The 21,022-nt window shown below is 41.3% G+C and overlaps 1 protein-coding gene across 5 annotated transcripts in view; it reads right to left on the bottom strand.

Annotated features, from left to right (window-relative positions):
* Positions 1–4,236: 4,236 nt before the first annotated feature.
* Positions 4,237–21,022, bottom strand: part of ANKH (ANKH inorganic pyrophosphate transport regulator) — a 110,488-nt gene continuing 93,702 nt past the window's right edge. For all 5 annotated transcript variants that reach the window (XM_074874037.1, XM_074874044.1, XM_074874051.1 and 2 more), the window contains 4 exons: positions 18,144–18,273; positions 16,998–17,121; positions 16,321–16,420; positions 4,237–14,226 (listed from right to left, as the gene is read on the bottom strand). In XM_074874037.1, coding sequence (XP_074730138.1) covers positions 14,110–14,226; positions 16,321–16,420; positions 16,998–17,121; positions 18,144–18,273 — 471 coding nt within the window. In that variant the 3' untranslated portion in view covers positions 4,237–14,109. The remainder of the gene's footprint in view (positions 14,227–16,320; positions 16,421–16,997; positions 17,122–18,143; positions 18,274–21,022) is intronic.

Raw genomic sequence — 21,022 nt, 5'->3', positions numbered from 1 at the left:
GAGGTTCAACCTTGAGAAGAGAAGGCTTAGGGGAGACCTTATCACCATGTTCCAGTATTTAAAGGCTGGCTACAAAGATGAAGAATCCTTTTTACAAGGGATCACATGGAAAAGATGAAGGGTAATGGGTGCAAGCTACTCTTGGGGAGACTCCAACTGGATGCAATTTTTCACAATGAGAACAATCAGCCACTGGGAACCACTTTCCCCAGGGAAGTGGTAAATTTCCCAACATTGGACACGTTTAAGATTCAGCTGGACGGGGTGCTGGGCCATCTTGTCTAGACCATGCTTTTGCCAAGAAAGGTTGGACCAGATGATCCCTGAGGTCCCTTCCAGCCTGGAATTCTATGATGTTTTATAAAGATTTAAAGTGATTAGAAAAGCAGAATAAGCACAATAACAATCTTCTATTACTGCCTATACTGTTCCTGAATTGCTGAGATGACAAAAATTATTTCTAGCTGAAATAAATATATTCAGTGTAAAACACTGCACCTGTAGACTAACAGATGTAACTGTAGCAGGCTATATCTTTAGAGGTGGAGCACTTGCTGGACTGCTACTCTCTTCATGTTTCTGAATGTTTTCTGCATTGTAAGATTTTTTTTTTTTTTTTCATGAAAAGTTAAGAGAAATAATAAATTATATTGAGCAAGGAGGATGTACAGGATGGGCCATAAACCTGCAAACTGCAGCCATTTCACTCAAATTCTTTCTAGAGCTCCCTTCTATAAGTGGATTTTTATTTTTTTTTGAAGTACTGTGTAACATTTTGGCCTTTGTTTTACAACAGAAGATCTAGGTGTTTTGCTCAAAGTGTGGTCCTGCAGAGTTGAAAGTAACAGCTTGAGTGAGAGCCTGCTTCTTGCCACTTCTAGGCAGGTTCATCTGCTGCTGCCAAAGTTTGGCTTCTGGGGTGTAACAAACTGCATTGTGAGCACACTTGCGTTTTGGATGATTGTGTTACTTTCAGCAAGCCGGCAAGCAGGAGTTAACAGCAGTTTCTGTTCTCTCACCTGAGTGTGTCTTTTGAATTTTTATTGTTGATGGGAGGTAGAACCAATAATAAAATTTTTTCTCTGGGGTCATCATTGAGCTGCTTGGCTAACAGGGTTGTAAAGAAAGAGAGAAGGGGATTTTTACAACTAAACCAATAAGAAAACCCCCAAACTTCAGGGAGTTAACAGTTTATTTCCCTTGCATTAAATAGCACTTGCACAGTGGCAGGCCATGCTGTCTCCTGCTGTGTGCCTCAGACTCTCATCTTCCATTCAGGCCCCCTAAGATCGTCCCCAGAAAACACTCAGCTGGGGTGTCACTGGCCTCCAGCACCTCCTGCAGGTATTACCATAAGGGGCTGGCACATGGTGCTTATGTACTAGCTTTTAGCATCTAATATTAATGTTACTTTAGATTATCAAGTGGTTCTGTGGTGTTCATTTACTGATGAGCCCTCTGTAGAGCTCTCTTTACTCAGACATGCTGGGTTTTGTCTCATCAAACCAGGCTACAAACAAAAAACCCTCTTTTAATTAAACAAAATAAGTGAGTGCCTTTTTGAAGGTAGTAGGTAATTGGAAACATACTTTTTATAAAACAAAGTTGTTGGAGCAATGCTTAGGGTTGTTTAAAGCAAATCTGTAATGGCTTCCACGATCACCTGGTTTGTAAAACACCAATGAAAGGTACAGCTGTTACTACATCCCCCTATTCACCCCACCTCTATGGTTCCTCCATTCCAATGTGCCTGCCTTCCCAGCAAGAAGATGGAAAACAGCAACATGGAAAATCCAAATGAAATAATGGTATGAAATTTCCTTTGAAGAACTAGGATGAAAGGTGTTAAGAGCTGTGGTTGTGAAGGAGGTCCTGTTGCACCACAGGGGCTATGTTGTTATCGGTGGATCTTGCCACCAAAACACCTGGTTCTTCAAAGAAATGCTGCACTGGGTGATGCGTGAATTAACTGCTCGTTAGTGGTAGGTGGGCTCGACATGGAGCAATCCATTTTGGCTGTAGTTTTGGGAGCACTGGCTCCAGCTGCTGGGGAAATGCTTCTCTGCTCATGACACATGGAAAGATGCTGCACCTTTTAAGTCACCTAGGGGAAGGAGGCTCACTTTTCACAGCTATAGAACAGCCTGTGTAGAGAGTGAATTACTGCTTGACTTTATTCTGGGTAGTATCTTCCTCAGCAGCCACTCCTAGGCTTTGTTTTTCCTTCCTGTGGGTCGCTCGCTCCAGGGACTGGGAGAGTGTTCGCCATGGTCCATCTGACACCTTGCTCAGAAGTGCCCTTACAGACAAGCCCAGTCAGATGATGGCAGTGCTTCTGCTCTCTTTGTGCTGCACCTGTTAGTTTCAGGATTTTTTCACCTGTCTGTGGAAATGAACCCTTTTCTGTTCTGGGGCACAGAGCAGATCTTCCCCCAGCAGCACCTACTCTATAGACTTCCAGCAGAGCCGTTCTCTCCCACGCCTTCCTCCCCCCTTTTACCATTGATTATTAGACACAAAAGCAAATGCTGTGCAGCACCGTCTGTGAGCAGGAAGGTTTCTGTCTGTGGCTGAGCATTCTCTTGTCTGAGGTCCATGCGTGTCCTTTGGGGAAATAAACTGGATTATATTTCAGTATACCTCATTAAGGGAAGAGCTAATTGTCCTCATGACTGATGGAGGAACAGTCAGAGGAGGGGCTGCTGATGGGAGGGAGGGAGGAGGAGGAGGCTTTCAAGACTCCAAGCAAAGAAGGTGAATTAATAATGCCATTTGCCATCATACTGCATGTCTTTTTACCTGCTTGCAAGCAGGCTTCTTTCTTGCTTAGGGAGAGACAAATAAAGCCTATGTGGTCCCTGAAAGAGAAAGCTTAGTTTGAGAAAGTCAAACTCACAGCATGTGACTCTGTTTACACTTTTTGGCCTTGCTCAATCTGCTCAAAACGAAGCAGTGTGGCAGTAATCCTCATACCTGTTTTTAAACAGGCTCTGGCCTTCCAAGCCACGGGGATGTTGGCTCACTTGCTCCTGGCCTCATGAGCGGGTGCAGAGGACTGGCAGGCACAAAGGCAGTATCTTTTTCTGAGCCCTGTTGCACCCCCCCTCCCTTTTTTTTTTTATTTTTTTTTTTAACATGGCCTCCTGCCAGGCCAGTGCTCTTGGCAGGGAAAGCTGGACAAGGTCAGGCCACGCTCTTTGCAAGCGGCCATGGGAAGGCAGCAGTAGGTGCCAGCAGCTAACGAGTGTGTGCCTCTGAGTGGCTAAGGGAGTTACTGTTTGCTGATGTAGACTCCCTAATTACATTCTCGGCCCTGCTGGGCATTCCTGATTGGGAAGCCCAAAGGAGAAGAGACAAGATGAAGCTGTCAGGAATTCAAGGGCTGACAAGGTGTGGGGGACCCTAAGGCAGGCCAGGTTTTAGGGATACAGATGCTGGAGATTGCAGGCTGCCTAAAATTGAAAATAGAAAACAGTATGTGAGGCAGTCATTTTGTGGGCTGGAAAAGCTGGACTTCTCTCTGAGGGCAGCGTCTGGATCTCTGCTGTGGGCCAGTGTGAGAAGAGCTGAGGCAGCAGAGTCGTGGAGGGTCAGTCACAGATATGTACCATCGTACCTCTTCAACACGTTTTTTTAAAACAGTGGCTGCTCAAGTGTCACATCAGGAGAGACATTTAAGGCTGTGGTCCCATGGTCAGCCTTCTCGCTGGCTCTGGGTGGCTCAGATTCAGTCATTTGGGAGTACTCAAGGGACATGTTGTTCAAAATCAAACACTAAACATTTTTGGTTAAGGAATGTTTTCACAGCTTCATAAGAACAGCTTTGGTGGCTTGCCAGATGGATGGATGAAGCATCTTCTCATGACATTTGAGTCTGCCCTGGCCTGATGAGAATAATGCTCTTCTTTTAAGTACTAAGTGTCTATTTAACAGGAATGCTAAAAGTTTTAGATCTGGTGTGGAAAAAGTATTCTGACCATGGTATTTCCATATCAACGACACTTGGAGGCTTTGTAGAAATAAAGAACTTGTCTTGCACCATTTTATAGATACCCTTGGATTTCATTAACTTCAAGTTAAGACCTTGGCAGCATCATGCTCATAATTCAAAAACAATTTGCTTGTTGGATTAATTTCTCACCAGGAGGTATATTTTGCTTGTTCCAAATGAGAAGAGCACTTTACACCGTGTCAGATTATCAGAACTAATAAAACAGAAGCAATCAGAATCATGAATCATATGCAAACTGTTAGAACTTTACTTAAAGTAATTAGAATATGAAAGCTATTGGACAATATTGGAGCACAAATCCTCCCGCCAAGAAAGCATAGATCATTCTTTTTAACAATGCAAAAACATACATTTGTTAAATACATAAACAGCACTCAATTTTAATGTAACATATACTTCTATACTTTTGACCTTAGCAGTCATTTTAAAAATGTACAAAGTTTTAATGTTCATTGGTTTCTTTAGAGTTTAAAGAAAACCCACATGTTTAAAGCAAAGGAAAATGGTCATTAAAAAACCAAACCAGTAGCTTTAGCATGTGTACAAATTACAGAAAGCAACACTTATTTTGAGAGAAATCAACTGGAATTCTACAAGTATGACAGAAAATTATGCATGAGGTAACATTTCATTTAAAATCTAGGATCCCTGTACTGTAGTCACAAATGGTGCTCTGGCTTGACACCTACAGTCCTTGCAAAATTGACTTGTTTAAGTAGTTGAAGATGGCTATTAGGCACACTGCTTTGCATAATGACAGCTTTATCCTGAAAGAAAAAATCTGAATCTGATACTGAAAGATATGCTGAAAGAAATTTTAAAAAAGTTATACCTCTCAGGAGAAATACGCATTTGCCTAGTTCTCAGATTTACCTTCAAATTACAGAAATGAACTGAAAAACTGGGACTTTTTCTCTACAGAAAGGTGTTTAGAGAATTGACCTTAATCCCAATGTCACTGCAGCATGTCCTTAAGTGTGGCTAGCTACTGCTCTTGTCTCTTTCAGTGTTGTAAACCTGCTGAGAACAGAACAAGACATTGTCCTGCAGAATACTTCATGGTCAGAGGGCCAGGTCGGGAAAAGATGCCCCCAGACATCCTTTCCCCACTTTCCTGAGCAAGAGCCTTCAGACTTCGGGCTGCCCTTGTCTAGGATGCTGCTTCCAGACACTACTCCCCACTCCCAATTTTAAAAAGTATTTCCATGAAACTAAAAACAAGTCAATTTTAGAGAACCCAAAGGCACAATTAGAACATGCAAACACGAATTTAGTATTAGGCATTTCTGTGGCGCTGTTCCCTGTAGTATCCAAGATCTTTCACCAGCATTAGTGAATTTTATCCTGATAGCACCTCTCTGAAATTGGAGAACCTGCTATCCTTGTAGTATTACTCTACAAATAGTGCAGTCTGACCTCCCATGATGTGGTCAAAGCTATCTTGAACCTCTGTTCAGAAACTGCGTCTTCTTTGAGAGACTTTCTGGGGGTTACCTCTACACAATTTGGTTCTCCTCCATGATGATTTCCTGCTGTGAAGACAAAATAGTATTCGTCTTCTGCTCTGCCCTTTAGGCTTTGCTCAACCTTTGTAGCTTCATTCTAGAGTGAATGCAAAGATGGAGAGAGCAGGATGCGTGAAGCTCGCTTCTTTCTCCATTGCAAAAGGTGTGGCAAAGTTTGCTGTCTTCTGTGCTCCTAGCACTATGAAGTTCGGCTTTATCTAGTAAGTAGTATCTATTAATGCTGCCCGATCACCTTTGAAGGCCAGTGAACCTTTCACTAAAGAAGACAAATGAAGGGGTTATGGTTCTCTCTGCCCACCAGTATGGTCCTTGCAGGGTAATGCAGTGCAGGGTGCTTGCAAAAGACATTTCAACTCACTAATTTGTGGCTATGTTGCCCTCTCTTGCCACATAGACACACTCACTCCTCCACACTCACTTACTCACATGTGCTCCTCCTCAGGCACTCCCAACAGCTTTCTGTCCAATATAGGTGAAGTAAGGCTTTCTCAAGTTTTGGGAACGCTGCTAGGCTGTGCTGCCCAAGCACCTTTAAACACATATCAGCCATTCTACCACACAGAGTTGAGTCCTTGGTCTCCAGTTTGGATTTCTGTGGCCTGTGGTAGTAACGTGCTCTGCCAGTGTTGCAGAACAAATAACACAAGCAGCATAGGAGGCTCCGACACTGCCTGCAATCCCAACTTCAAGCCCACCAACAATGGGCAACATCTATTGTTTTCTCCTCCCAACAGCCAGCTCCAGGGAGGATCACTCACTGCCGCTCACGCCCAGCGATGGAGTGACAAGGCATCAAACTGCATCTTTCTGAAGGAGCTCTGTGCTTCCTGCCTCAAGCCATCCTCCCTCTCAGCAGAGGAGCTCTGGGGTCCTCCAGCCACTCCTGTGTCTCTTACCACAAACCCTCCATAGGCTCCTGGCTTCAAGAAACAAAGGTGGAGCAAACAAAAGCAGCAACACCCAAAGCTGGTCTAAAATAATGGAGCAGCGAGAGCAATGTTCTGGAAGATCAAAACCTGCCATGATCTAAGCTTGATTGCCTTATGACAGTGGTGGGGGTTTCTGCCAAATTTAAAAACAGGTTGAATTTTGCATCTTGTGCGCTTGCTTTTTAAAAATATACAAGATATTGCAGGTAGATCTTTATTAAACCTAAAGTAAGTGAAGCGCACTTTGAACTACATTACTTAAAGGGTGATTAGATTGATTTTAAAGAGCTTGTTGATGGTAATAAGTAAAAGTATGTCATCTACAAAAATGCATATGTACTTTCAACTTTTTTGGAGGTTTTGCTTTTGCAATTTTGAGGTGCTTGCAAACTCTGCAGATAAAAATCAGTTGATCTAAGTAACCAGCAAGCTTATTGCCTGTAGCCTTCCAATTGTTTCATTATAGCTTAGGAAGGATTTTTTGTTTATCGTAATAGGACACAAAAGCAGAGTTACATTAGTGCTGCTTTGCAGAGCAAACTACAAAGTTCAGCAATGCAGGCTCTGCTGTTTTCTGCATGTGTACCATACACTTTCCACCCAGGCAGTATTCATATTAAAAATTCATGCAATTACAATTATTTTTTTTCAGTTCTTCAATTTTTTCATTGCTTTTCTGTTGTGCTTTTGCTGAATTATGGATAAAGCTGTAGTTTCAATTTTAAAATACATCCTTTCCTAAGAGGGGATTTATATGCTCTCATTTGTAGACACGCTGAGCTGTTTGATTACATAAGTGTAAGTATTTACTTTGCATTACCTTGATTATAAAGGGGAGTTATCAGAAAGGGTAGCTTTTTTTTGAATGCTGAATGATGGACATGGAATGGAGGCAGCGGGTAGTAAATGCAATTGCTTTCTGGTTTCAGGCGGTTAGAGAGTTAATTGAAAAAGTGCAGTACAGTACTCAAATATTTCATCTGCAGATACAATAGCTTATTTTCACTTTGCCCTCCTTGTGGGCTCCCAGAGGGTGGGAGGGTACTTTACAGCTGGCTCTGCAATATTAAAGTTTTGTCATCAGCAAAAGAATCTGTGCAGCTCAGATTTTTGCTCTATATTGTAGAGCCCTAGGAAGCACTGTCTCTCAACCCTGAACTGAAAGCCTAAACAAGCCAAGCAGTCTCAAGTCCCTTAAGATGAAGGGACCTCTCTAGGTTCCTGACTGAATCAGAGAACAATTTAGGTCAGAAGGGGACTGCAGGGAGTCATCTAGCCCTCCCACTCAAAGCAGGGCCACCTTAGACATTGGATCAGGCTGCTCACATCCAGCTGAATTTTAAACTTAATGGATTGTCCCTGTTAATCAGGCTCTCCAACTCATTAAGTTATATATTTAGTTGTGAAATATATGAAGTCTTGTTTCCCAGTGCATCAAACTATTCTGTGCTGCTCTGGGGATGCAGTGCTAACTTTGCTGGAAAAGTTTGGGTCATGGTCTTATGGATCATTAGAAAGTCACAAAGTGGCTGGAGTTAAGTAATGAATTAATTCTTTTAATTCTTGATTTTAAATAAAGACACCCCCCAATTCCTTCTACTTCTTGACTCTCCTTTTCAGCTTAGCAAATGGAAAGTAAAAAACAGTCCGTCAAAGAAGAGTTTTGTTGTAAGCTACTTTTTAATCACGGCATTACTTGACATTCAGTCAGCATGACGATTACATTTTCCTTCTCAAAATGTCAACAGACAAAATAAGCCTAGCAGGACCCTTCAGAAGAAAATAAGGAAACGTCTGAAGATGTTGAACTAGGAATGACAGAAAATAATGATGAGGTAAAACTAATAAATTGATTTGAGCAGTGACAAGGCTTGGGAATACTGAGGAAAACTTTCCCCTCAGGGTTACAAAGACAAAAGAGCACCTAAAAATATACCACAATTCTTCTGAGATAGAGTGGATATCTTGATTATGAAATGCTGAGGCTGAAGCTCACTCTCTAACCATACAATTACCTTGCACAAGCTGCAGCCAAAATGCCCTTCTGTGTGAGTATGCACTCCAAGCTGAGCTTACAGCTTGATCTCTTTGCCCCCGTATTTTGTCTTTGGCCTTTTTGTTCAGAAGGTGCCAATTACTGAGAATTCTGGCAATGGTTTTGCTGAGGAGTGCATCTACTCACCGACAATTGAACTTGGCTCTCCAAAGCAAATCTACACAAGCTGTCCAAACCCAAGCGGAGAGCCAGGGCTCCCCCTGCACCCCACACCCTCCCGCTGCTCTGCAGTGCTGCTGCAGGTCGTGACCACGCTTGGACTGAGTTTGCTGCTAAGCTGACAGTTCTGCCTTGATTCATGACGCTGTCAGGCTGCAATTGAATACAATGTGTTGCAAGGCACAGAATGTATTTGAGCTCCTCTTCCCATCCGGGCTCTGCCATGAGCCCCCACAGCCTGCTCTGTACCGCAGCTCCTCTCCACAGGAGCTTGCTCCCTTCCCAAACTATGGTATTCTGCACTTGAATTCTAGTAAAAAACCAAACAGGAATGAGGGAAGGGAATCCTAACATTTTATGATTACATTGGTATTTGGGAAATGCCAGTTTGATACCAAAATTGTGATAATTTTGTCTTGTGTTTAAGTAGTATTTATGTGACATTTCCCTAATGCAGCCCTGACAGTTACTCAGAAACAGCAAGCCATGTAGTCCCTTCTCTCTGCATGTTATAAGACCTGCATGCTGGTTTATTTATGCTTGAATAATCTAAGATGTTTCATACTCATCTCTCTGATGGTTCCACCACTCAGAAACCAAAATATGCAGAAGTGGTGTCTTACGGACTCATTGCTCCTCATCCTTCTGTCCCTCTCCAGGGCAGCTAAAAGAGAAATGGCAGCAGCCACAGCTCTGGTTTCTACCCTCTGATTCACTCATCTCCATGCCATGCAATGTTGTCTTTAGGATGAATATACAATACCCATAAGCTTTTCAACATGTCCTCTCCCATTCCAGCTTACTGATCTAAATCATGGTTTATCTTACTGGTATAAGGCCTGCTAAAGTGTGTTTTATTTACTCTTTTATGTAGCTTTAAATTGCAATTTTTTTTTGAACTGCTTAGTATTAGTCCCACATTAAGATCATGTTTAGACTTGAATCCTTGTTCCAATGAACTATATAAAGGCTGTAATAAAAATGCCTATGCAACACTTTCATACGCACACTCATATACATATGCGTGGCTTTCCAATACACTAATGGCTACTGCAACTATGCTCAGGTTACATCCAGCTGCACTCAAACCCATGCTGACCATGTCACAACCACCAAATCTCAGTGACAGACAGAGCCAATACCACCACCTCGCCACCCCCTGCCCTGTCCTGCATTTTGCCGAGGATGTCGCCGGCAGGGCCGGGATGCTGGAGCTACTGGACACCCCGTTCCCGTTGCCACCTTGCAACCCAATGCAAAACTATGCCCGGAGACTCCGGGCGCCCTGGCCTGAAAGCATCCTTTCTCCCTTCTTTTTAAGCACGAGGCGCCATCCCACAAAAGAAGGCGCTCTCGCCTTCAAAAGGTTTCTGTTCGTGCGTCGTGGCCTGCCCTGAATCAGCTCCATTCATCAGCTCGCCCTCAGTCTCAGGCTGCTCCCTCTCTGGCTGCAGATTCGGCAAAACACCGAGCAAGAGCCAGATATAAATCTCTCCCCCTCAAAGGAAATATTTAGCAGCAAAATGAGTAGAAAACAAAAGACTTCTCTGTTACTCACCCAATCCTCTCACTCAGGGTGGCTCTATCTAACAAGCAGGCAAATGAGCGCTCCTGCCCAGCATGGCTGTGCCAGGGGGACGGGGAGCGGGGCTGCCCCACGCCTGGGAACCCACAGCTGCGCCCAAATGGCCTCAAGCACTGGCTGGGACATGCAGAGCTTTTTCCATCAAGTCCACTGCTTGGTAAGCGTGAGAGGCCTGCTTAGGGCAGTGAGGGGGGGAAAAAACCCCAATGTTTTCTGTTAATTCTGCAAAAGGAAAACTCAAGACAAGTTAACACAATTTTACATACATATTAAAAGCCAAGGAACATTAATTCACAGCTTATCGGTGTTTTGCTCTTATTTCTCACTGTGTGAGCTGTTCTGAAATGTAAGATGTAGGATGCAGATGAAATTTGTTCCTCTTTTTATTGTAACTTCAGTTGTATAATTCAGTAATTCTCAAGAAAGTCTGGAAAGGCCAAGTGTCCATGTGAATTCATTGAGATGAGTGTGCTCTGGCTCTCCAACACAGAAACTTAACAGGTTTCTGTTGTAAAATATTTATCACAAAGACAGATAGCCACTTCATAAGCAATAACACAAGAGAGCTAAGCCATGTTACCAGAACTCAATAAAATCCTTTTGGGAAGGAAGAGGTGCAGGACAGGGCATGCACCAGCATCTGCCTGACAGAGACACTGGAATGTCTCTGTAATGCTGACTGGGGCTTCAGCTGAAGAGCACGGCTGCCCACTCCCAGCCTGTAACCCACCAGACTGGCTGCTTCACCAGCCCAGCTGAATTTGCCACTGGCTGGGTGTCAGAGCAGTGAGGTTTCAGGCAGTCGCTGAAGCTCCTGACAACAGTGCCCAGCAGCAGAGCCAGAGGCCGTGGGGGACAGGATGCTCCTCAGACACACGCCTTCCTGTCGAGCATCCTGGCTGCCCACGCAGCGAGGACCTGGGCTGGCATGAGGGGCTGGCTGGGACTCACCCACTGCAGAAACATCGGCAGGTTTTGTTAACCCAGCAGAGCAAGGTAAAGAAATATACGACCCGCAGGAAGCAGGAAGCGATGCGATGTGTGCGTCCTTATGTCACTGCTCGAATTCTTGTCCAAATCCCACCGCTCCTGTGCTCATTCGGTATCTTGCAAAGTAAGGGACTATTAAGTATTACCCACACAGTTGAAGATTTACCTTTTACAATACCATTAGCTTAACTCTGTATGACCAATAATTCAGTTTTTTATATTTGTTCATCTTCTATCTAAAGCAAAAGCTTCAGTGTTTCATTTACTTTGTTTTTAAATTTTTACTTTTTGGTGCAATTACTACCTTGAAACCTACATCGGTAATGCTCAAAATTCTTCAAAAATACTGCCATTTGAATTTTAATCATGTACCAAAAGAAATATTACACAAAAATATTTTCTTGCTTTATCTCTACAGTTCCTGAAAAACTGCATCTTGTGGACTTAGATACAAACGTACTGGAGAAACCGAAACTACATGAACAGAGAAGACCTCAAATGGCCACTGTGATCTGTAACAGTCTATATACACATTATATACATATGACTGTTTGAGAGCCTGTATTCATGAATGTGTACAGTCTACATACTGCACAAAGTTAGTTTGTCTGAGGGCTTTTTTTTTAAACTACCATCAGAAACAAGGAGAACAACCTTGTGGTGGCACAGAAAGTGTGTGGGTACTGGATTTAGTCTTACCCTCCTAATACCACTGCTCATTAACCATGAATTGATTTTGCAAATCTGCCATTCAACACAATAATTTCTACATTTTTCCGATTGCATTTGTACATGTAACAAATTGGTACAAATGTTTACAGTAAGATGTAAAGTTCATTGATACAATGCCTTTCATGATGGCCATAACTGGTTACTAGCCAACTCTGTAGTTTTTTAGAGACATTTTTAGCTGAACTTGGAAAAATAGGAAATGTATTGTAGCTTAAAATAAATGTACATAATATACAATATATATATTTATACACATGTGTATGTCTACATACACATATATTGATATAACATTTGAAGTAATGTTTAGTTTTATCAGTTCTCTGAGTGCTGGGACTACCTGGCAAATAGATCTAGAAACAGAATTTGTCCACAATTAAATAATCATTTCCATAACTTAGAAAAATATACTTTTACTAAATAAGGTTTAAATTAACTGACTTATGGATATATCATGGAGGATAATGGTTTCCAGACTCTGGCATGGTTAAATCTGAAAGAAACCAAGCTACTACAAACCAGTAACGAACGCTGCCCCGCAGCCAAACACAGAAGAGCACAGAAATACAAGCTGCTGCTGCAGCCATCACCGGTGGCACCCAAAATCTCTCTGGTTCAGTCACCTCTTATACAGGCTTCATTTCCACCCAATACAAGTTGCCCACCGACTTCATGCCCTGTTATTTAAGGCCCACTCCAACCACGACCACACAGCACCTGCCGCCTTCTCCAAGTACAGCACTTGCTGACTGATGGGAGCAGCTTCCCACTTCCATGCAACTCTAGCCTTGAGAGCTAACATATTATCAAAGTCCCTAATTAACAACTTGGGGGACCATCAGTACTTGAGCTTCACCAAATGGATTTTGATCTACTGCATAGGTAAATATTTTATAGCAAAACATATATATATGTGTGTTTGTGTGCATATGTATATATACATATACACAGACACGTGTGTGAGTATGTGTACATCTTTATAGAAAAAATTTCATGGAGCTATGTGTAGTAATGCGATATACCAAGGTATCCTGCATACCTTATCTGATTTTTTTAAAATATATAGGCACCAGAAATAAGTATATAGAGCAAATCAACCATTAAAAATTAAAGTTAAATCAGTGGACAAGAACTTTGGTAAAGCTTGTCAATATTTATTTTTTTAAATTCAAATACAGTCAAAGTCTACCAGTTGCCATCACCCTCTTCACAAGAGGAAAGTGCATGGGTTTTTTTCTAAAGAAAAATTATATGTAAGGTGGGGCTTAACGATTCAAGAAAATTCTGAATTAAATGTTTACATTTTTCAAAAGATTACTAACTTTCTGATGGAACGAAAGCTAAATAGAGTTCTTGTCCTGTGTGTATTTCATTTATTGTATGCATATATATATATAAATATATATATGTCTCTGTCTATGTACCTGTGTGTGTATATACACATCCACACACTTTTAACATGAGAGAGGAACCTGTTTTTCTCCACTTTGTATGTGGAGACTTACACATTCCTCCCTGTCTTGTACCCTGTGCAGTATAATCTCTAGTGATGAGGCCAAACAAAAAGATATAGTTCACCATAGTATATTAGTTTATGTAGCAAAGTCATTTTCAAGCAAGTAAAATAAAGCTCTGTATTCCAAACTTCTTTTCCTTTACATTTCTCATAAAGAAAAGGAAGGAAAAGGAAAGAGGGGAGGGAGTAGGATTATGGCAGTAGCATTGAGCCAGTGGCATGTGTGCATGTGCGAGCGTGCAAGTGCATGCACGCGCGCGCACACACACACACACACGCACAGAGAGCAGGGCTTTGGTTGACAAATGCAGATTGTCCAGAGAAGGTGGATGCATAAGGAAGACTCTACAGTGATGCAATTGTATCTTTTATGTTTGCATGGAGTGAGAAAACAAATTCAATTGGAAAAAAAAAAAGCAAAGACCTCTTTTTAGGTCCCTCATCAGTGAGAGCATACTCAGTATGCTAGAGAATTTATCTGAAACCTTTTAAATCAAGGCCTCTTTATTACAAAAATAAAAACGAACAAACAAAAACGTATGAGAGACGACAAGATGCTGAAGTGTCACTCCAATCGTCCCTGCAGAGAACAATTGCATCCCATTTATTATTCATTCTCTTCTCTCATTTCTACGATGTCTGTCATTTCCTCTGTGTGAGGCATATCGGTCATTGCAGAGTCTTCACCTTCAGTAGCTGTTTCATTCTCATTCCGCTTCTTTTTCTAGATTGAAACAAGCATTCAGAAACCTGTCAGTAAGTGGTGCATGAACACAGTCCTACAAACTCTGGGCACTGGGAGAAGCGAGATGGTGTTATTAAAAGCTAGAATATTTGTGTCATATTTGTGGCTTGTCACTAATAAGCTGGCTTAACTTAGAAGGTTTCCATAACCTTCCTGGGGCTCAGTTTTCTCCTTTCTAACATAAATCCAATAATAGAGGCATTTCTTATGCTAAGCAACATCCAAAACAGGCTCCAGCATGACTAGAGGGAAGAGAGCATCTGGAATCTTTTACATCACAGACTTTTTATTAAAAAAAAAGAAAAGCAAACAAAATATGAGAGAAGATAAGATGCTCTAGGCAGGGGAGACAGAGGTGGCAACCTAATTTCTCAAATGTCAAACCAGGAATTTTACAGTTGTGAGCATTCTGGCTTTTCTTGGTATTGCTGATCCACTGTGATTCCCCACCCCAACAAGGCCAAGTAATATTAGAGTATTTTTGGCTAGCAGGAGCAGGAGGGCATTCAAGAGTCCTATGATTCATCCAGGATGTCCTGGATTAGTAAAGCTAAGAAGCATGCAGCCCCACTACAAAACAAGTTGAAGCATCTGTTCCTTGTTACCCGTTTCTCAGCAGGCTGATTAGTTTTACAGAAAACACTTGTACAGCTGACAAAAAAATCCCCCACAGGTATTAATGATTCAGCTGAGTTGGGCATATCAGAGTTTCAAAATTTCAGAGGTGTCTACATAACATTCATTTTGCAGCCCTCAAACGCTGCCCACTTATTACCACTGTAGGTGAAAACAAGTTGGTGTATACAGCTACTGGATGGCTCTGCCACTGTCACACTGGCTGTTGAGATGATGCTGTCAGCTACATACCAACTCTGACAAAGGAATAAATTAGGTTGGCACAGTTATTATTCCTAGTACCTGCCTTCATCACTGCAAAAAATTAAGCACCATGTCCCTAGCCAGGAACACTCTATGAGCTACTACTGTAACAAACAAGCAATGAGGGGGTTAGTCCAAACAGATACATGTTGTGAAACCACAAGCCATCACAGCCATTTCAGTGCCTACAGGTTTTACTCATTGGTTCTCATGAAAAACATGACAGACCAATCATGACAGAGATCAAGGTCTTCTATTTTCTTACGAACCTTGTACAATTTGTTTTTGGCCATGGCCTGCACTGTTAATACACATCAAAACTGGTTTTAGTTTGTTCCAACATGAGGCTTTTAGATACTCCACCTTCTGTAGTTTTTTTGCTAAAAATAGAAGTGGTGGGCATCTTCACTTGGCCTTTAGTAAGAAGGACCTGGTGCCCTATACAGTGCCTTGAAAACATAACTGGAAGGACACAACATGCAGGTACTGAGATGTACCCAGTCACCCAGCCAATATTTATCCTGTGTTTGACTTCATTGAGTGGAATATTCTTTGAAATCCGTGTTTCACTAGTCCTCCGTATATGCAGGATTGTAGTGTGTGACATATGTAAAAGTATGCCTATCACCTGTTTTGTAAGCTCCTATCCTCTACTGCTGCAGAAGTATATCTTGTTTTAAGCCACTTCTTTAGATGGCAAAAAAAAAAAAGCTACTGTACTTTTGTCCATTTTCAGCAGAGCTGGTTTCATAAAGAAATAAAAGTATACATATAGATATATATACACACACACACAGATATAGTAAGCTTGGATGAGTGGTTCCTTTGTCTACATAAAGAAGCTATGTTGCACTGTAGTAGCTGATCTACAGTGCAAAATAGGTGGTGGTAAGGTCATGATATCCATGATACACATGTTTTGAGAAGCAAGAGGTTTACTTCAAAGCAGCGTGTCCCATGGCCTAGTCCCACAGCCTGAATGTCCACTAGCAGCTGGAGTGGGCACCTTTTTGTTTTACTTCAACCCAAAGAATTCCCAAGTTGCACACTCTTGAGACCGCACAGGGAAGCTAAACGAATTCAGTAAATGGAGATGCTGGGGAGTTGTATTTCAAAAGTGTACTCTTAATCTGAACTAAAATCCATTATATTTATCAACTGTTTTCACCAGATCCTGCAGAGCCCAATTCTTACCTGTTTCCGATAGACGTAACAGGCTGCTATTGCAACCATGGTGGATTCTCCTACAAAACCAGCTAGAAGGGATCCTACACCAAGAGTGGCTCCATGAACTCTGTGGGTGGCATAAAAAGAAAGTAGTCATGGTTGTGTGAGAATGAATGATTCATAATTATATTTTCACTGGCATATAGAACCAATCTGTTGTTAGAAATACTTCCTTCGAAGACATAATACACTGGCAAAGAGAATAACTGGTATTTGAAAGAACTTTTCTGTTTCTTAATGGCTTCACTGTTTAGTAAAAGAGCCACATTCTGAATCAAATTATGGACTAAGAATTTAAAGTCTTGTACAGAGTGCTGTAGAATAGATTATTTAACTTATAAACAAGATATTCTTCCATTAGTTTTCTTAACAGTGCATTTAATAACATTGAAATAAATTCCCCCTAGGACATGTTTTTGCCTCTTTGACATTTTGTATTTTTTCAAAAGGGACATCACTATCGTGCCTGTCTAGAGCAATCACACTTCTAAATCTGTAAATGTTTCTTTTCCAGACATTGATGCAATTTAGGCTTTATATTATGGTTAGTATTTGGGGAAAATGTTCTGAGTTATGCAAATTCAGCTATCAAGTGATAGGGAAAAGGAATGAGCAGGAAAGCTCTGTGGAGAATAATGATTTACCCCAAGTAAGGCAGCACAATGAGACTAGCGATGAGGACAATAATCCGCAGCACGGAGCTGGGTGCCAACACAAATGTCTTCTTCAGAGTCATCAGCCAACCAGTCAAGTGCGCTCTGACAGTCACTGTTCATAAACAGGGGAAGGGGAGGGGATGGGGAGAAAGGGAGGCAAGAGTAGTAAAAAAAGTGTCAGTCATCTCATATGAAGCTTTTTCATGCAGAGAGCACTGTTCAGAAATAACCATGGTGAAACTTGTTTCTGGTAACTTTGCACACTGGGAAACTCTACTAGAAACGAAGTGGATCTTGTATGCAAATTGCTTTAATAGACTGATTTTTGAAAAAAAAAAAAAAAAAAAGAAGCCAGTTATGGACAGCAATCTTTCCTAAGAGCTGCTCTCTTACAACCAATTTGTTAGATGGTCCATTCTGTTTTTTTCATTAAAAAACCCCTATCCCCTTCCCTAAAGAGAAATCATACCAAGGAAAATTTTCCCTCTAGTTCCTGTGTGGTACATGGTGTAACAGCTAGGCACAGAAAAAGATATCTACATGAACCTATTCTTGTATTTGTACTTTACCTTTATTACAAAACTGTCTTGTCATATAAGGAGAAAACACTACATGATGCAGCATTTAATCATGGAAGTTAGAAATTTTTTGAGGGGAAACATTTTGATTATCACTGTCAAGCTTGCCTCTCTCTTGAATAGGGGCATTAACTTTATTCTATATTGTTTATGCTCTGATGATATATGAAAGAGCCGCTGAGTCTGGCAGCAGAAGGGGAGACTAATGGAGGTGATGTTACTGTGGAGGTGGTCCTAGAAACTATTCCAAATAGTTAATTTCAGTCTTGGCACACTGCCATTCATGTGTGTGTTCTCGGTCAACTACACTAAACAGAATTCAGTCTTTACTTCTGACAGTCAGAAATCCACCTAATGACAGACAGCTCTTACTGCAATATTTGCATCTTGACTACTGATGTAAATAGTCTTCGTCTACACCAGCTTCAATAAAAAGGTGTTACTTATGCTAGGCATGCATTTAGCCACTCTTGTATGTACAGACATGCCAGATTCTGACCACACCTCACAGCTGGTTTGGTTTTGAAGTTAGTGTTTTTATTTTCTTGGTTTTTACCTGGAACTGGAAAGAAGGAGAAGATGCGCAAAGGAACAACACACAGCTCTGCAAAAGCGAAGTCTACTCCAATTATGTCAACTAAAATCTTTTCTGACACGTTTGGCGTCCAAAACATCACAAAACAGAGCTAGGAAGAACAAAATTAAGAAATGTTTATATTTCAGAAAGTAAGCACAACAAAAGATAGGCCCTCCTGGTCTAAAACATTTTTCTTACTGATGGGTAGATATCTCTACTGATGATAAATATACATACAGTATATTTATACTTAGCTTGCATTCAAATACACAGAGTACATAAGTGTACATAAGAGAGGCATGTTAACTTCAGAAGCAATTCCTACTCTTCATGTTTTTTACATACCAAGACTGACGCACATAAAAAGAATTTTTATGGTGCCTGCAAATGGTTGTACGTGAATGGTCTAATTGTTACAAAAACAGTAAGAAACTTGATTTTTACAGAACTTGTTCTGGTTAAGACACCCATATTCCTAAACAGCTTATCAAATGTTTTAGTAACTAAAGGTTTGAAGTATTCCAAGACCCAGAGATCTGATCTACTTTGTTATTTAGCTTGGTTTTGTGATTAAAAAAGCTTTTTCTTCCTGTTATTGTCACAGTAAAGCAGATGTTAAGGAAGCAAGCTGACTGAATGGGGCAAAACTTGTGACCTGAAATGCTCTGGCACTGCTCTTGTCAGGTTACAAACCAGTGTACCAGGTAAATTATACGCACTGGCTGTACAATCTGATGGCTCTGTAAGACTCTACAACCACTCTCTTATAATTCGGCCTACAAGCTAGTATCACAGTATCTAGCTCTTCTTTTTTTATCCAGTGGTCACATCCCTACATGTTCAGATGGCTCTTAAAGCTAGCCTTTGAAGTCCTACTACCTCCAAGACAGCTGGGATTTCACTCTCATTCTTTGGCTATGTGCCAGAGACTGTCCTTTCTTTTTAGCCTACGAGTACCCAGACCACAGAAGTTTCCCAAGGTCTATGACCGAGTGGCCTGTGGGAGGTCTCGCGTTCTGACTGCCTGTTGTGGTGAACAAAATATTTCACCGTCCTGCAAAAGGCTCATCTTCAGTCTTCTTCTCCACTTCTTGGGGAGGAACCATTATTTATTTTTCACAATTGAATGTTTTATTTGACTAATTTGATGCTGTCTTGCACTGTATATCCATCACCTATACAGAGAATAGTAAGTAGAGGAAGGTAAGAACAGAAGACAAATTAACTTAGCATGGATTCTTTTTCTTTTAGCCAGCCCTTCTCTCTCCCTGACAAACTACTTGTACAGGGTACAACTGAAGCAGAGGGGACAATCTAGAGCAGAGAAGGTTGTGTGGCTGAGATTCCAGTTATTAAAAAGTAACTGTACAGTGACAGAGTAAATTCTTTTCATTGTTGCAGACACCATTAGGCAGACTGCAGTGATTTGTACTCTTACTGCAAATGACCTGTAAAGCAACAATACAGGGCATATTTTGTCAAATCTTTCTTCAAAGTCCAATAAACAAAATAAGATGCAAAGATGTCCACTCTTCAATTGTAATTTGCTGTTTTCATGAAAGCAAAGACCTTACGCTGGTTGTACTGCACAATGCTATTAGCATCCTACTAAGCAGTATAGTTACTGCTGCTGCAAGATTCCATACATCTATGCTAACAGCAGAGTCTGCCCACTGCTAGTAACAGGCAAACAGAGCAGTCTTTCCTTCTTCAGCCACTTAAAAGAGTATTCTAACATGGTTAGACAGACAAGCAAATGAGTGACTAAAAGCATTGTTCTCAGTGCTGTTCACTTTGAAGTTAAAAGTTTGTTTCTGGCCTTAATAAGAACACACTCAATCTCCATCCAGCTCTTACGGGAGGAAGGTCAGTTTGCAAATCAGGGCTAATGACTTATACCCAGGTGGTATGCAGTCATTCCTCCTCAGCTGTTGCAAACTGCAGTCCTCCTCACCCTCCCCCATCATCAGCAGAGAGTCAGTGCTGATAAATGGCTTCAAAGAGCACTTATATAGCAGCTGGTGGGTACAGACAGCAGTGCCTGCTAAGCTCAAGAATAAGCAGTTTGAGGAGGTGAGGCATAGCAGCAGAAGGCCCTTCTATTTCTGTCTCAGCATATTTCTGTCTTTTTTGTTGCAATATTGATAACTAGTTTCATTTTGTGAAGAGATTCCTCTCTGCTCTCTTATGAGGGCACAGGGAACAAAGCCTCAGGAAAAGAAATTAATGCTTTGCATCATGCAAGCCCTCTGCAATTTAACTTCTAGAGTATTTGCAACTTAGGAAGTTTCTGTATTATTTCAAACACAAATTCAAAATGTAGTGGAAAAAACTAGGTTCTACTTCAGGAAAACAGTAACACTAAACACGCAAAGGAGGGAAGGTATTTTGGGTTCTGATTTTATTACAGATGAGGTATATTAAAAACAGGATGAAGCTCTTTGGTGATGCTGAGTGGTCTGTATGATGTTTGTGATTTACCTTGGTAAAGGGTGAAGACTGATCAGAGAGGAGACCGGAGAAGATGGTAACAGATGAAATGATGCAAGTAGCCCAGTGAAACGGGGTGTGGCACACACAGTTAGACATGGGGCCTATTGGAGTATGCGGCACTAACTTCCCAGGGCTCAGATCAGGAAAGATTTTTAGGAAATAGACTTAGCTACAGTATGTCTCCTATCTTTCTTTTAGTTAAACGCTGTTTGTTTCTCCCTCCTCCCTACGTCTTTCTGCGTGTCTACAAGGTTAAAAATAGAGCAGATAGGCTTGGGTAGGGTTACAGTTATACCTTATTTTAATCTGATCAAGAGGTGAAGATGAAACAGTAAAAGTTTCTGCACAGGCTAGCAAGACACATG

This window comes from Strix uralensis, chromosome 1 (genome assembly GCF_047716275.1).
Source record: "Strix uralensis isolate ZFMK-TIS-50842 chromosome 1, bStrUra1, whole genome shotgun sequence".
Taxonomy (NCBI): domain Eukaryota; kingdom Metazoa; phylum Chordata; class Aves; order Strigiformes; family Strigidae; genus Strix; species Strix uralensis.
The sequence above is the reverse complement of the archived record's forward strand: the minus strand, read 5'-3'. Positions and strand labels throughout refer to the sequence as shown.